The sequence below is a fragment of the Myotis yumanensis genome, unplaced genomic scaffold (assembly GCF_028538775.1).
Source record: "Myotis yumanensis isolate MYYU_CA2020_CCGP unplaced genomic scaffold, mMyoYum1.0.hap1 SCAF_3, whole genome shotgun sequence".
Lineage (NCBI taxonomy): Eukaryota > Metazoa > Chordata > Mammalia > Chiroptera > Vespertilionidae > Myotis > Myotis yumanensis.
In genome coordinates, this window is record NW_027223754.1 from 28,597,849 (window position 1) to 28,614,131 (window position 16,283).

Sequence of the window (16,283 nt, forward strand, 5' to 3'; positions counted from 1 at the left end):
ATATATCCCCAAGAGAAATGAAAGTTTATGTACATACAAAAACTTGTATGCAAATGTTCATAGCCACCTTATGGGTAATAACCAATAACTGAAAGCAAGCCAAATGTACAACAGGTGAATGATGAACAAATTTTAACACATCCATACACGAGAATACTACTGAGTAATAAAAAGGAATAAACTATCGAAACACGCAACAATGTAGATGAACCTGAAAATAAATTTGCTAAGTGAAAGAATACAGACAAAAAAAGTCTACATACTGTACGACTCCTTTTATGTAAAACCCCAGAAAATGCAAACTATCCTATAGTGACAGAAAGCTGGCCAGTGGTTTTGCCTAGTGATGGGTATGAGGGTTTATGTTCAGGAGGGAGGATTTACCAAAGGGCCTGAGGAGATGTTTCTGAGTGATGGGCATGCTCCTAACTTGATTGTGGTGGTGGTTTCACAGGTATATTCATACATCAGAGATCTAGCAAAACTTATGCGAGCAGTATATTGTATTACCACTATAGTGCAATAAAGCTGTTCAAAAAATCAAATAAAAACCAATTGTGAATGGTCTGGTCAGAACCCAGCACTATATCTTCTTTTAAGACACTTGGCCCTTGAACAACATGGGTTTGAATTGTGCAGTTATAGACAGATTTGAATTGTCCACTTATAGACAGATTTTTTGAAATAAATACACAGTCAGCCTCCCATATCCCTGGGTTTCATGTCCATAGATTCCCAACCAACCATGGGTAGAAAACAGTATTTTAGATCCCTGGTTGGAAATGCATGGACATAGAGAGCTGACTCTATGCGTTGTTCTATGATATCTTATATAAGGGACTTGAGCATCCACAGACTTTGGTATCTGAGTGGGGGTCATGGAACCAATCTCCCCTGAATACCTAGGGATGACTATAGTTAAGTTTTGGGGGAGTCAAAATTTATACATGAATTTTTGACTATATGTGGGGAGGATCGGCACTAAGTTGTCCAAGGGTCAGCTGTACTCAATTCACATTTATTGAGTGCACACCTAAATAAATGGTTTTATTGCCTTGAAATCATCACCCACAGATGTGGTGACAGGAGAATACAGAACTTTCATTTCCCTACAAACACCTCATTTCCTACCCACCTCCTACTCACCTCCTACCCCACCTCTACACTTTCATCTCAGTTTTTTTTTAAATATATTTTTTATTGATTTTTTACAGAGAGAAAGGGAGAGGGATAGAGAGTTAGAAACATTGATGAGAGAGAAACATCAATTTAGCTGCCTCCTGCACACTCCCTACTGGGGATGTGCCTGCAACCAAGGTATATGCCCTTGACCGGAATCAAACCTGGGACCCTTCAGTCTGCAGGCCGACGCTCTATCCACTGAGCCAAACCAGTTAGGGCTCATCTCAGTTTTTATCCTTAGAAAGAGCCACTGGCTCTCCACCTCCTGACCACAGGCTGGTTGTCCACATAAAGCTTCCATTGCCCTGGATCTAACCTTCCCCTTGTGGAGGTGAGCTGTCTACTTCATCGTTGCTATTTCAGGGGATATAAAACAGTGCCCGACAACTCTTTCCAATTTCAGAACACATTATCCAGTTTATTTCTTATCTATTTCCTGCATTGGTAACTAAGTTGAAAATTGTGGGCTTTAGCATGGATCAGACCTCCTCCACTGCTCCCCATATTTGCTTTCTGCATTCCATAGTTATCAAAATCACAATGAGCAAGCGTGAATGCATTTTATTAAACGAAGTTTCTGCATAATGGGAGGTATGGTAATTATGGGGGTACCAACTCAGTAGAAGGGGTGAATGGGGAAAGGAAGTGAGGTCCATGCTAACAGGTCAGGGGACCTGAAAAGCTCCATCCAGTGGGACCATACTGATGCCTGGTCACCTGAAGCAGTGAGCCCACCCCACGCAGACCCTTCCAGAGGGACATCACAGAGGCCAGGATGCTCACTCTTACTGGGATCAGCTTCTGGAAATTACATGCGCTCTAAAAACTCTCTTCTCCAAACACACACAAATGATGCAGAAACTAATTGCAAACAATTTCTAGTAGTTTGCACACTCCCTGAAATCTATCCGTGGGCCACTGGTTTAGAACCCCCAAGAAATAATGAATAGAAGTGCCCGCACACAGGTCTTTCCCAGCTCTGCGGTGTTTGCAGCACTCTCAGCACTAGGCTGCATGTGAGTCGCCAGCTGACAAGGCAGTGCCTGGTGACTAGTTCAGACACAGATGCAGATGACTTATCTATTAAATTGTTAATTCTATTTGAAGATGGTCCTCATGAGCATTCACTTCCCCGAATTTAACGTATTAACGCTCATTAACCTACCTTTAAACCCATGGCCTAAAAATAATTGTACCAGCAATGACATTTCATTCTCCTACTGTGAAAGGGGAGAAGAAATGGGTCTGGACCTCAAGTGTTGAACCCACAAGCAACATGACCAACCATATGGGGAGGAGGTGACTTGCTGTCCCCTTTCTCATCACGTTGGGGTTCGGGGGGTATTGGAATAGGAGTCTACAGAGGCCGGTCTGTTTCCAGGACCCCCTCCTCCTGCATGCCGGGCTCACACTGCCTTGCTCCCCCCCCCCCCCCACGCCCCCACCCCCACCCCCAGAGCCAGTGGTCTGCTGTGTTTTGTTTTTGTTTGTGTGTGTTTGCCTATAACTTTGCGAAATGTTCGGGAAGGAGAGACAGAAAGTCTTGGTCTCTGTGAACCAGCACAATGTTGCTTTCAGCTTAAATGTCCACTGGGAAACCTCAAGGTTTTCAATGTCATCATTATGGAAAACACAGATTACAGAAGGAAATAATTCAATGTCACTCCTGGCCCTCGTTGGGATTCAGTTTGACCTCAGTTTGTCTTCTTTTTGGTGGGTTTTAAGTCTTGAGAAAATTTGCCTAAGAATGAAGAATCCAAAAGGGATATGGTAGATTTGAGTTGGGGGTGGTGGGGTGGGAAAGAGGTTTAATTGTAGTGAATGGTCATATTCTAATACCTGCTCACGTTGTACCTGGGTGTTTTTCTTCTTTCCTTTCACCCCATTCGGATTAATACGCTCGATCGCCGGTTTAGTAGAAACTCCCCTAGCAGTCTAAGCAGCCAGCGTGTGAAGTAGCTACGCCCCGTGACCTGCTTCCCCTTCAATCTTTGATCTTCCCAGCTGAAACCAGCTCGGGCGCCAGGCTGCGGGTGGGAGCTATCGGCCCCGCCCGCCCGGCGCGGCCCCGAGGCCAGTCCTGCCCCCGGCCGCGCGCCCCGCCCCGGCCACCCTGGCCTCCGCGCCGCCGCCCAGACCCGCCGCAAGTCCGAGGTGCTGCTGCCGCCGCCGCTGCCGCCGCCGCCGCCGGGATGTGACCTTCAGAGCCGCCTCACAGGATGACCGGAGCCACCGCCCCGCGGCGCCCGCGGCTCGCCACGGCCTCCCCGGCACTCTGACCGCGCGCGCTCCCGGCTGCCCGCCCGGCTCCCGTCCCCCGTCCCGGTCCCCGGTCCCCGGCCTCGCCATGCCGCCGCCGCCCGGGCCCGCCGCCGCCCTCGGCACTGCGCTGCTGCTACTCCTGCTGGCCTCGGAGTCCGCGCACAGTGAGTACCGCGCGGGGGCCGCGGCGGGGGCTGATCCAGAGACCCGCTCCGAAAGACCCCGCCACCCGGGGGCAAGGGCCACGCCAGTGCCCGCGTGCCAACCCGGCCCGTGCGCCCCTACTCCGTGCGCTCCCGCCCGCCGCAGCATCCCCGGGCCCGCTGCTGGGAGGACGCAGCGTGCGGGGCCCCGGGTTGACAGCGTGCCCCCGCTCTCTCTCCCCTCTCTCTCTCCCCCCGCTCCTCCCCGCGCCGTCCTCCCACTCGCGTCCCGGTAGCCGTGATGCTGCGGGCGCGCGAGGCGGCGCAGTTCCTGCGGCCCAGGCAGCGCCGCGCATACCAGGTCTTCGAGGAGGCCAAGCAGGGCCACCTGGAGAGGGAATGCGTCGAGGAGCTGTGCAGCAAAGAGGAGGCCCGGGAGGTGTTCGAGAACGACCCCGAGACGGTGAGCGGGGGGGCCGGGCGCGGGCGCCGGCGGGGGAGGTGAGGAATGGGGAGGTGTGCCTCTGGCGCTCCGGGATTCCACGACTGGGCGGGACCGGGACCGCGGCGCGGAGCATTAAAGCGGCCAGGTCACCACGAGTGCTGTCCCCGCAGCACCGCATTTCTGCGAACATGCGTCCGTGCGCGCCCTTGTAGGGAGTCCCAGAGTTCCGCAGACTTCCCTTTGCTGAGTCTGAGATGCGTCTCCTTCACGTGGGGTGACCGTGCTGCAAGTCACGCCCAGAACTCTTCAATACGGAGATACTGCGTTTGGGAATGGTGAAAGGCCAGGAATATGGGGTATCTGGACCCGGCTCACCCTCAAGCCTCCTCCACACCTTTTGAGCCCCAATTCTCTAGGTGACCCCCAGGCGCTCCTATTAGCTGGGGGCAGAAACAGATCTTTGAGCAGGGGTCCTGTTGAGACCCTGCAGCTCTCTTCTTCAGTAGACTTCCGAAGGCAGCCACCTTAAAGGAAATATGCAACCTAGGACACCTCCATCAGAATAAACTAGAGGCTGTAAAATGTAAAAGAAATACCATGGTTAAAAACAAACAGCTTCCTACCTCTCCTCTCCCTTAACTGGATGGGAGGAGTAGAGCTGCCCACAGCTTCTTGATCCTCATGAAGAGGAGCAGAGGGTTTGCCTGAAAGAGGAATTAAAAGATGTGCAGGCTGGGTCCTGGTCGGTGTTGCTCAGTTTGTTGAGTGTTGTGCTGTGCACTGAAAGGTCACTGGTCTGCTTCCCGCTCAGGGCACATGCCCAGGCTGCAGGCTTGATCCCCAGTGGGGACGCATGTGGAGCCAGGCTATTTCACGTTGATGTTTCTCTCTCTCTCTCTCCCTCTCATTTCTTCTCTCTCTAAAATCAATTATATATATAGAGAGAGACTGGAATGACTTGTAGCAGTAGGTCCCAAAATATGATTACAGGAATAGTGCTAGAATATATATGGAGGGGGGTACCTGTAAGGGGGCACAAGGTCAGGGGGCCTCAGGGTGGAAGTTAGGAAAGGGCCTCAGTGCGTGCGCGCGAACACACACACACACACACACACACACACGCGCGCGCGCGCGTGTGCGCCAGCCCTTTTCAGCAAGGTGTTCTTTTAGAAACAGCTGGTGATTTCAGAAGCCTGATGGTGCTGGCTTAGGACATATTTCTATTAATAATGTCCTTGGAGACTGTAGGACGCCAGACAGCCAAGTGCAGGCAGGGAGCAGCCCAGGTGTGGGCTTGGCGTCTGTGCAGGAGCTGTGCGATCTTAAGGGGAGGAGATGTGTAAGAGCGTTCATGGTGGTATGACCTGTGGGACCCGTGAAAGCCCTAGATGTCTATCTGTTCCCGGGCAAGTAACTTTGGGAAGTAGTCGTGAAAGAAACGGGGTGGACTTACATTACTTCACTTCATGCTGTGAGGTCAGGGTGATTTCACAGCTGGTTTTGGTTCTACCAGCTTTTTTCTTTTAAAGAATCCTCTGGAATGAAATAAATGTCTCATGCAATAAACGAAAGGCTCTGTGTGACCAATGCAGTCTTCTTTTGGACTTGTCTTTCTGATCAGTTGACTTGACCATCCCTTCTAGGTCACCTTTCTGAAAACAAGCTCTAAAATGATTGACTGCCACTGTGTGGTTCTCTCTGGCACCATTAGTTGTTGCCTCTGCTGCGCTATGATAGGGTTATTTTCTCCAGTGTTACTGCCTTCAGTGTCAACACAGTTTCAATCCTGTCCTAAGGAGCAGTTTTGCAGGGTCTGTTCTGGCCTCACTGTTTTCCCTTTTTTTTGGTGATAAATCCTAATAGCCCAGTGACTCATGCCTCTGCAGAGGCTTTCTGAAGATCCTAGTGGCAGGGCTGTGTGCCTGGCCATCCAAGATCCCTGCCCAGCTGTGAGATTGTGTGACAGGTGCAGTGTTCTCCATCCACATGCCTAGCCTGGCATATTTATTCTGCTGAAAGTGTTGTCTGGTTTTGGCCGTTGGCTTGTATTCCTTTTCCTTGAGAGGCAGTGTGGAATGCTGGGAGGAGCTGGGTTAGGGTTAAGGGTCAGGAGTCAGGGTTAGGAGTTAGGGGCTGATTTGAGTCCCAGCTGTTCTGGTAGACCAGTTGTCCACTTGGATGTGTCCAGGTTTCCCACTCCATCTCCCTGGCAGTGGTGAGATCCTCCAAACACTACTCACTGCTAATGTATTTTAGTAAATATACCTGTTGAAAAAGGTAGTCCTATGAGTTCCCCTGCTCCAAAAAGTTTAGGGCTCTCACTAGAAAATATTTATTCCTTGCATGCAAAGATAGCTCATTTTGCATTTTTTGATTGAGGCTGATGGGGTGACCCAGGATGATGAGCACCGGCCTTATTTAGTTTAAGAAGTCCCCTGGACCTGGCCATGTGACTGTCACAGGACCTCCAGGGCCATAGTATCCTGATGTGAAAGGCTATCCCAGAATTGGCACTTCTTGGGTTGTAATCACCTGACCCTCTGATGGGTGTGCTCGTAGGCAGTGCCAGTCCTCAGAGGCCAGGGTCACCTTAGTGGCTGATTCCACCTGCCCTACCTTGCTGTCTGCTGGGTTAGGATGCTGGAAGCAGCCTGCCTGTCCACAGTGTGTCTGGCTCCATTGTAATCACACCTGCCCAATTTTGGTTCTGCCTTTGGTGGAGTTTGCAACACTGCTCTTTCTTGCTGGCTGAGAAGGCAGTGCTGCGTGTTCCGTTCCCATTCCTGGGCCTCTGGAGACACCCTGGTAGAGGAAGCCTCTAGGAGGGACAGGGGAAGCTGGGGGTGGGGTGAGGTAGACTTGGTCCCCTGGAGCCAGCTCTCTGGGCTGCAAACCCTCTTCCCCTGAGCTCAGAGGTTTGTGCTTGTTGAGCATGCGCTGTGCGCTGAGTGTGCTCTAGGTCTTCCTCTCTGATCTGAATCTTTCCAGACTGGGCTGTTTTCCTCTTTTGGACGAAAGAAGGAGTCTGACCTTCAAAGTTCTTCTTGCCCTAGCTGTTTTGGCTCAGTGGATAGAGCAGGGGTCCTCAAACTACGGCCCGCGGGCCACATGCAAATACAAATATTGTATTTGTTCCCGTTTTGTTTTTTTTACTTCAAAATAAGATATGTGCAGTGTGCACAGAAATTTGTTCATAGTTTTTTTTTAAACTATAGTCCGGCCCTCCAACAGTGTGAGGGACAGTGAACTGGCCCCCTGCTTAAAAAGTTTGAGGACCCCTGGGATAGAGCATCAGCCTGAGGACTGAAGGGTCCCAGGTTCAATTCCGGTCAAGGGCACATGCCTGGGGGTTGTGGGCTTGATCCCCGGTAGGGGGCATGCAGGAGGCAGCCAATCAACGATCTTCTCTCATCATTGATGTTTTTATCTCTCTTTCCCTCTCCCTTCCTCTCTGAAATCAATCAATCAAAAATATTTTAATCTTAAAGCTCTTCTTTAGCAGGTAGCTGTTAGTGCCATGGCTTTTCCTGATTCCTGGGGCTATCACATACCTGGCTGCAAAGGAAGGGACTCGTAGGCATTCTGGTCACCTGCTTTCCTCCTGGGGGCAAACTGTCTCCCACCCACATTCTTTCTGGCCCCAGGAGAGTGGCCCAGGGCCCAGGAGAGTGGCCCAGGCCACCGTTGTTGCCACTGCTAATCATGTTTCTCCTCTCCAGAGCCCAAGGGGTGATTACATTCCCTCCTTATCTTGTTTCCTTTGGTGTTGTTACTCTCTGTTCCTGGCATTTCCCTCTCCCTTGCTTTTCCTTGTTCTAGGGCCCTGGGTAGTCCGTCCCCCAGCTGTCTCCACGGGGGTTCTCCTGAATTCTTCTGAAAGGTCACCCAGGCCAGCCCCGAAGGTCATCTTTCTACGTAAATCCTTTAAGGCAGGTGGGTTCTGGACGCCTTAAAGACACCATCTCAGTGATCACCCTCTGCTTTCTGAAAGGATTCTGGACAAAAGGCTTACCCGCCCGCCCTGCTGTCCAGGTACACGTCAACACCTGGCAGCACTGGGCTGCCCCTGCCCCTGCCCCTCAGCTTGTGGGGAGGAAAAAATTCCAGGCTGCAGCTTCTTATCCCACCACCTGGTTTAATTTGAGATGCAAACAGTAATATTTACACTATTCTCAACTGGCTAGTGGCGCACCCTGAAGACTTCACAACATGCTTGGCCGCTGGCCTGTGCTGGAGTGCATTTGTGTCTCTTTGTCTCTGTGTCTCTCTCTCTCTTTTTCTCTATGTCTCTGTCTCTATCTCTCTCTGTCTCTAGCTTGGTCTCTCTGTCTGTCTGTCTTTCTGCCCCCCCTCTCTCTGTCTCTCACTCTTTCTGACTCTATGTCCCATCTCTCTCACCCCACCTCCAGCTCTTGCAAATGCAGGGGAACCCAGTTGTGATGGGTTCCCTACCAAGGAGAGTTTCGGGGTGCAGTCAGTTTCAGAACTGCATCTGCATTCCCAGGGCACCTGTCTTCCTGAGATCCCAGATTCTTTGGGGACAGCTTGGGAAGGAGCACCCCCATACAGAAGTGAAAGCCCCTCCCTCAAGTTACCCCTCTTTGGGGTGACCTAAGGGATATCATGGGGGCAGAAGTGGGGCCCCAGCAGGAAGGTGGGGAGGGAGTTGGAGGGGGACCTTGTCAGCCCCAGTGACTTCCCTTTGAAATGCAGGACCCTGAGCCGGGGTGGTGACACCTTGGCAGTGACATCCAGGATAGCTGCTGCTCACCTGCACCTTCCTGCCCCCCACCTGCCCTCCACACCCCACTCTGCCTCCCCAACACACACACACACACACACAGACAGCTTGTTGGTATGAAAAATTGTGAAGGCTACACCAGAATTGGCATTTATTGGGTTGCCTACACATGCACATATATGCAGACATACACTCAGATACATACACCCATACTGACACACAGTACACCCACACAGACACATAGACACACCTACAGGCACACACAGCCACACACATGCACATACTCTTCTCTCTGCAACTGTGGCCCCTCTTCACTGAGCCCAGGCCCCTCACCCTGTGCAGCCCCTGTCCTCTCTTTTATGGGTTCTGTTGCTTGGGGAGCATCCTGATATGCAGAGCAAATGGTTCTGCTCCCACTGACCGCTCTGGGCCCAGGCCTCCCCTCCTGGGACCTCTCCCACTTGGGCTGTTGCCACTGGAGGCCTGAGGAAGCCCGTCACAGGGGCTGGGTCGCTGAATTGTTGTTCGACCGGTTGTGCTTTCTCTGGAGTTGGCTCCTGCACAGCTCAGAGGCCTGCAGACGGCTGGTTAGACCCGAGCTGGCACCCACAGGTCCCGGCACCCAGGCTGCCACTGTCTGGGGGTGGGTCTTGAGCGAGATACAAACCCTGCCTGGCTACCCCCAGTCGCCTTCTGCTGTCCCTGTGCCTACCTATATGTTTGTTTTAATCCTAGGAGTCTGCAGGGACTTAGTGCCAGGCTCTCCGGCGTAATAACAGGCCAGGCCCATAAATTACACCTCATCCTCGCCAATGGGCTCAACATCTGCGGAAAACCAATTAAAGACATTTCAAAAAACACTGAACGTCTGCCTTTGTTATTTAGGAACAAAACGCCCTTTTAAGAAACTGATGCTGATGGCCTGTTTCTTGAAATTCCAAGGGGCTGGGCCAGGACATTTCAAACACCTCCCAGGTGAACAGTCTCCAGCACCATTGGCAGGTGTCCCAACTCCTTCACGCTTCGTTTCCCCTGGTTTTTCTAAGGTCAGACCGGGAGCTGTTTCTGTAATGCACAGAGTCGTTGTGGGTTAAGGGTTCGTATTTGATGTTGGAAATACTCTGCCTCTTCAGTGGTTATTATAGGCCAGTGATTTCATTGCACACCTGGTGCATATGCCTTGTACATTTGACCCTGACACAGTCGTTCATTAAAAGCTTTGAATTAATTTTTAAAGGGGAGTTGGAAGTGGAAGAAGTTCAGAAGGACATCAGTCCTTTATCTCCCTCTGACAAAGGCACAGTTCTGCTTGGACTGATTGCAGGGATTCAAAATGTAATATTCCCGAGAGATAGTAACATAGCACTGTCATACTTTTTAATACCATACTTGTTTTCTTTGGGCTTGTTTTTTTAAATTGCAGCTGAAATTTGTTTCTTTCTGGTGTTAGTGCCCATGATAATAAAATACATTTTCCCCACATTGGTCTCTAAAGCCTGCCATCTAGACCCAGTTTTTCAAAGATCTCTTCTTGGAATGTTGGGCTCCTTGGACATCACACGGCTGGGCTCCGCCAGATCCTGGGCGGGGAGCCCTGGTCACTGCTGCAGCCTCACACTCAGCGGCCCAGGGCCTCCCTGGGGCTGGCTGGGGCCATCTGCCTGGGATGGCTGGGTGACTGGCGGCTGCAGGTGCAGCCTGCCTGGAACCCTCTGCTGTGGACACACATTTCTTTAGCACGACGCTTCAGAAAGGAATGGAAGGCTGCTTAGGAGGGTCCTGTTGGCAGTTGTCCAGGGGCTGACATAGGCATGTGGGTTTGTGCTTACTTCCTGCCTCATTGGATAGCAAACGCCTCAACTTCAAAGGCAAATCCACCGTTTGTGATGTAGGAATCTGTTGCCTGCGTGCTTGCTACAGCCGTAATCACCAGATGCATTCTCCGAGTTATCCTTGTCCACGTCACGCTTACCACATGCACGCTGTGATTTAGCATGGACCCAGAGAGGCACCCAGGTGCTCATAAATTTCCCTTTCATAAGCTAGGAACAAACAAGAATTTTGCAATAATGTTTATGGCAGATGAGAGTCTTGGGCATCATCTTGTTTTAAGCACTCCCGTGAAACTGGGGCCCAAGAATCTATTAAGGGACTTGTCCAAGTTAACTCAGGACTTGTCAAGTTAGTGGGAGGACTCAGATGGAAACTCAGGTCCCCCAACCCCAAGTTTAACATGCAAATGCTGAAGTGATAGAGACCTTCAGAGCGTGGGTCCAAAGAATTGTCTATACAACCAGTGGGCAAACTACGGCCCGCGGGCCAGATCCGGCCCATTTGAAATGAATAAAACTAAAAAAAAAAGACTGTACCCTTTTATGTAATGATGTTTACTTTGAATTTATATTAGTTCACACAAACACTCCATCCATGCTTTTGTTCCGGCCCTCCGGTCCAGTTTAAGAACCCATTGTGGCCCTCGAGTCAAAAAGTTTGCCCACCCCTGGGCTAGATAGTGGCTTCTAGAGAAAAATACCTTTGCCCCAAATATTGCTTTAAACTACTAAGTTGTTAATCCTGTACTCTGGTAAGTATTTTCTTCTAGTTTACGTGATGGGAAAATGCCTCATTTTGTTTTTCCCAAAGAAAACATAAAAAGAGAAGTATAATTTTGCATTTGTGATGTTGGTGTGTATTCCTTAGTACCTGCCCGGTTTCCCTAAAGCAGGGAGAACTGTGCCATCCAAGGGGGGAAGGAGGAGGGGAGGTGGTCATGGGCTCTCCTCCCGCCACCGTTAAGCCTGTAAGCTGTGGGTGGGTGCCAACGGTGCTTCCCACCACACTCTCCTCTTCTCCGCTTCTCATCTCTCTCTTCCTCCCTCACACTGGCTTCTTTCCTCCTTCCCCATTTTGGTCCATGCTGCTCAGCCTCTCAGGCCTTGGGTAAAAGTCTCAATCCCCTCTGCTCTCCATCCCCTCCCACCACTGCCTGTAACCAGCGGCCTCGTCCTGAGGCCTCCTCCCGGGGCATGTCTCCTGCTTACCGCCTCCCTGACCGCCCTCGGCCATGGTGGACAGGCTGACATTCCCTCCCGTCTGTAAAGCTCCCCACTGGCCTGTCTGCGCCCATTCACACCCCCAAACAACCGGGCACAGCCGCTCCCCTGAACGTTTTGGGATCAAGCCCAACTCTCTCACCGGGCCTGTCGAGGCAGCGCACCCTCTCCAGCACCCGAGATCACCAGGCCTCTTCCACGTCCAAAACAGACGGATTTCCCTCCCTGTTTCTCTGCTCCAGCGATGCTCCTGGCTGTGTGTATTCTACCCGCAGGCACCCTGCTTGGGGCCCTCGGGGTGTGGTCTTTGATTCCAGCAGATGGACAGCGCTCAAATCTCAGCCCAGGGGCTGTGCAGCCAGGGCAACGGCTGGAGCTCTCCAAGTTCCAGCGGCCACCTGTCGCTGGAGACGGAGCGGCCGCCTTATGTGACTCGGTGAGGATGACATAAGCAAAGGGAGTACACTGCTTCCTCGCTGGGGCTGTGGCCAATCAGCATAAACTTACAGCTCTGGAGGTCCGAAGTCCGGTTGGGTCCCCGGGGCTAAAACCAAGGTGTCCCATGGCTGCTTCCTTCTAGAGGTTCCTGGGGGAGAATCCATCCTCACTCATCTTTCAGCATCTAGAGGGGCCACATTCCCTGGCTGGCAGCCCCTCCTCCACCTCCACAGCTGCCATTTCTGGTTCTCTCTCTGCCTTCTTCCACGTGTGAGGATAGTATAGACATAATTTTAATAAAGCTCTACTGGTTCGCCCCTGTGAATCTCGTTTCCCCAATAAGAAGGTGGCTGGCCTAGCAGGCAGGGTCCACCACCACGCCCCAATCCCGCGAGGGCTGGCTGTTTCCTGCTCCTTCCTGTCAGCACATCTTCCTCACTCAGTGAGTGACATTGCTGCGTTTGGCCTTGAGAACCAAGGAGTTTGCTGAGCAAAGCTGTTGATGATCAGCCAGCGCTGTGCAAAGCGAGAGAGGCCTTTGCCAGGAGAGCACATGAGTACAGGAAGAGAGGTCTTTGAAAGTGACTCCAGTTAAAACACATCACATTACACAGTAAGTATACAAATCAGTCTTGGGAAATGAAACTGTAAAATATAGAAATAAATTTGGTCCATCTCATACTCTATAAAAGTCAGAGTACAAATGCAATTAGGCACTAAATTTTTAGAACAAAGGAAGATGGAAGTAAGAATTTGGGGAGGGAGCCAGGCACGATTTTTCCGAAAACCATGATTTTTAGGACGTTTCTTCTGACCATAAATGGAGATATTTTTGCTAACAACAAAAAAAAATGTGTGATGGCTTTGTCCATATTCTTAATCATCAGGTTATTCTCTTGGAAGCAGCCATTCTATGACACTCACAGACGTCTCCTTCTTTTGGCCTACACCCTGACTTGTCAATGCCTCTGCACTGGGTGGCTCCCAGACATTCTCATGAACTCATGAGATCTTGACCCTTGGTAGATTTATAATTTCACTTTGCGGGTGATTACAGTTCTGTTGGCACTGATCTGTCAAATTCAGCTAGCCTGATATTTTTTGCTTCATACATTTGAAAAATGTAAACAAGGAGACAGAAGTGTATTTCTCGTGCAAGAGGCGGGAGGAAGGCTGAGTCGTGCTGCTCAGTAGCGCCCGCAGACTCACATGACCTGTTTGTGCTCCGCTGTACTGTGCGTGGCTTTTGTCTTCAAGGCCTCCTCACACGCCTGCCAAGATGCTGGAGCACCAGACATCACATCTGCACTGTAGCAAGGAAGGTGGAGAAGCAAAGCTCCCCTCTCCCAACTCTCTTCACTCAGTTTCACCCTGTGCTCACATCTTATTGGCTAGAATTTTGTCACAAGGCCACCCCTCCTTGCAAGAGAAGCTGGGAATGTAGTGTAGCTGGCTGAGTGCAGTGCAGCTCTGAAATAAACCCAAAGTTCTGTTACTAAGGATGGAAGGAGAACTGGGCATCTCTGCTATGGGGAAAAGTTATTTGGGAACAAACCTCTTTTAAAAAAAAAAGAGAAAAAATATATATACATATATATATATATATATATATATATATATATATATATATATATATATATATATTATTGATTTTTTTACAGAGGAAGGGAGAGGGATAGAGAGTTAGATGAGAGAGAAACATCGATCAGCTGCCTCCTGCACACCACCTACTGGGGATGTGCCCGCAACCAAGGTATGTGCCCTTGACCAGAATCGAACCTGGGACCCTTTAGTTTGCAGGCCGATACTCCATCCACTGAGCCAAGCCAGTTAGGGCCTCTTTTATGAGGTTAATTCCTGTGAATATTTCCAAGCCTGGTGATAGACACTGTAATTAGCCGTGCCTGAGAGTTTTTGCACAACCCACCTCTCAACACGGGTCTTTCCAGCTACGCTCACACAATCTGTGCTGTACCTTTTAATGCAATACTTGGTGGAGGGACCAGCCCTCCCCTCCATCCCTTGGTGTCCCACGCTGGGCCTGTGCAGTCACCTTTCAACCTGCAACTGGCAATGAGGGGAAGTGTGTATTTCAACCTGCAGCTGGCAATGAGGGGAAGTGTGTATTTCAACCTGCAGCTGGCCTGTTTCTTGAAATTCCTGCAGCACTCATCGTTGGGGGCCCAGGCATGGCTGGAGTGGAGCCCGGGCCTCCACTCAGGCCTCCTTGCAGTTGCCGGGTGCCCATAGCACATGAGAGCGTATGTGTACAGTGCAGAGGGACGTGCTGTGGGCAGGTGCAGCGTGCAGCGAACATGGTCACTAGGGTTCGGGGAGGGGATCAAAGTTTTCACACGCCCAAGAGATTCTGCTCATACCAGAGCCCTGAGCATCCAGAAGAGCATGAGTCAACTCACCTTGCTTACACGTGTTTCAGTTTTGTCCTAACACTGGCTATGAAAAGGAACTTGGAGAACTTGGCTTTCCAGTGGGCTGCATCCACTCCCGAGCTCCCTGCTGGTTTAGACCCCTCTCCCTGCCCCACCGTGTGTGTCGGGCACAAGGGGATGGCCGTGGAGGAGGAGGGTGCCTGGAGCTGGGGACTGCAGGCCGCACAGGCCCTGCAGAGCTGCAACCGACTCCAGGTCAGTGACGGGCTGTGCCTCTGCTCATCGAGCCAACGCAGCTCCCGGGCCCTAGGCCAGGGTTTACGCCCTGACCAACTTGTGATGCAGGTGGGGCCGGCTCTATGTGCTGTGTCTGGTGCCTTTATTCACAGAACAAAGAGGAGGACGATTTTCATAGCCCTCCTCTTCTGTCAGGACGTGGAAGGACAAATGGGAATGTCTCTTTCTCCGGGGAGAGTGTGCAGCACGTTTTATGTGTATTTGTGTTAGCTTTGCTTTTATTCGGGGTTAACCCTCTCTCTTTCCTAGATTACCAGGCAAATTAGCACATGTGCCCTCCCCCACCCCAAATAAATCTGACACACGAATTAGGATAAATTGTCACCCGGTTTTATGACCCTGTGGTTTCAGTAACCACATTCCCATTAGGTGTGGTTCAGTGAGGAGCAGTGAGCACGGTTTTTCTATTAATAATGTGTTGTTTTCACAACATTAGAACTCGTTATTAAAGCATGCAACACATAACTATAAACTAAGCACGATTTTGAACAATATGATACACCTTTCCGGGAAGTTGTGATCATGTAAATGTTTATGTGTAATGAGGATACTTTGCTCGGAGTTGTTCATTGTTTTCCATTCTTTCTTAACCTAATGATCAGTTTCCTAGGCCGGAGTGCACACTTTTTGCATTCATTCTAAGTCTTCTCTTTCGGAGCCAACACCTTTCCGTTTGTGACAAAGCTCTGCGGCCTTTGTTCTCCCTCTAAACCAGGGGTGGGCAAACTTTTTGACTCGAGGGCCACAATGGGTTCTTAAACTGGACCGGAGGGCCGGAACAAAAGCATGGATGGAGTGTTTGTGTGAACTAATATAAATTCAAAGTAAACATCATTACATAAAAGGGTACGGTCTTTTTTTTTTTTTAGTTTTATTCATTTCAAACGGGCTGGATCCCGCCCGCAGGCCGTAGTTTGCCCACGGCTGCTCTAAACCCAGAAAGATGTCACGGGCCTGCTTGCACCCCATGAAGGAGGCAGCAAGCCTCCTCCACCCTCTGGTCCGAGAGGTTTCACCGGCGCGCACCTGGCCTGGCCTCCTTTCCTGTGCTCGGCAGTTGGCCAGTCCCTGACCCAAAGCAAGAGAAGGAAGTGAAACCAGGAATGCCAGGGGCCTCTGAATGCTGGCAAAGAGGGGCAATCCCTCCTGCCTTCGTAGCTCCGACCTCCAAACCTGGCCTCTTTGTCACTGAACGTTATCTTTGCGACTGTCACACAAGCTGAAATAGCAAACTTGCTCTATTACCTTTCCTGTAACGGGTTTAAGAGTTTTGGTTTTTAAAATCACACCTTTACTAGAACATGACTTTCTAAAATCTCATCTGTGTGCATC

General features: G+C 50.7%; 1 protein-coding gene and 1 long non-coding RNA gene across 2 annotated transcripts in view; both read left to right on the forward strand.

The window, feature by feature from the left end:
* Positions 1-3,312: 3,312 nt before the first annotated feature.
* The window catches only part of GAS6 (growth arrest specific 6), a 50,237-nt gene continuing 37,266 nt past the window's right edge, over positions 3,313-16,283 (forward strand). The window contains exons 1-2 of the mRNA XM_070408540.1: positions 3,313-3,608; positions 3,884-4,050. Of these exons, the coding sequence (XP_070264641.1) occupies positions 3,530-3,608; positions 3,884-4,050 (246 nt within the window). The 5' untranslated portion in view covers positions 3,313-3,529. The remainder of the gene's footprint in view (positions 3,609-3,883; positions 4,051-16,283) is intronic.
* LOC139006055 (uncharacterized) lies at positions 7,972-9,633 on the forward strand. Its single transcript, XR_011470738.1, has 2 exons — positions 7,972-8,064; positions 9,509-9,633. It is a non-coding gene; the product is annotated as an uncharacterized lncRNA (long non-coding RNA).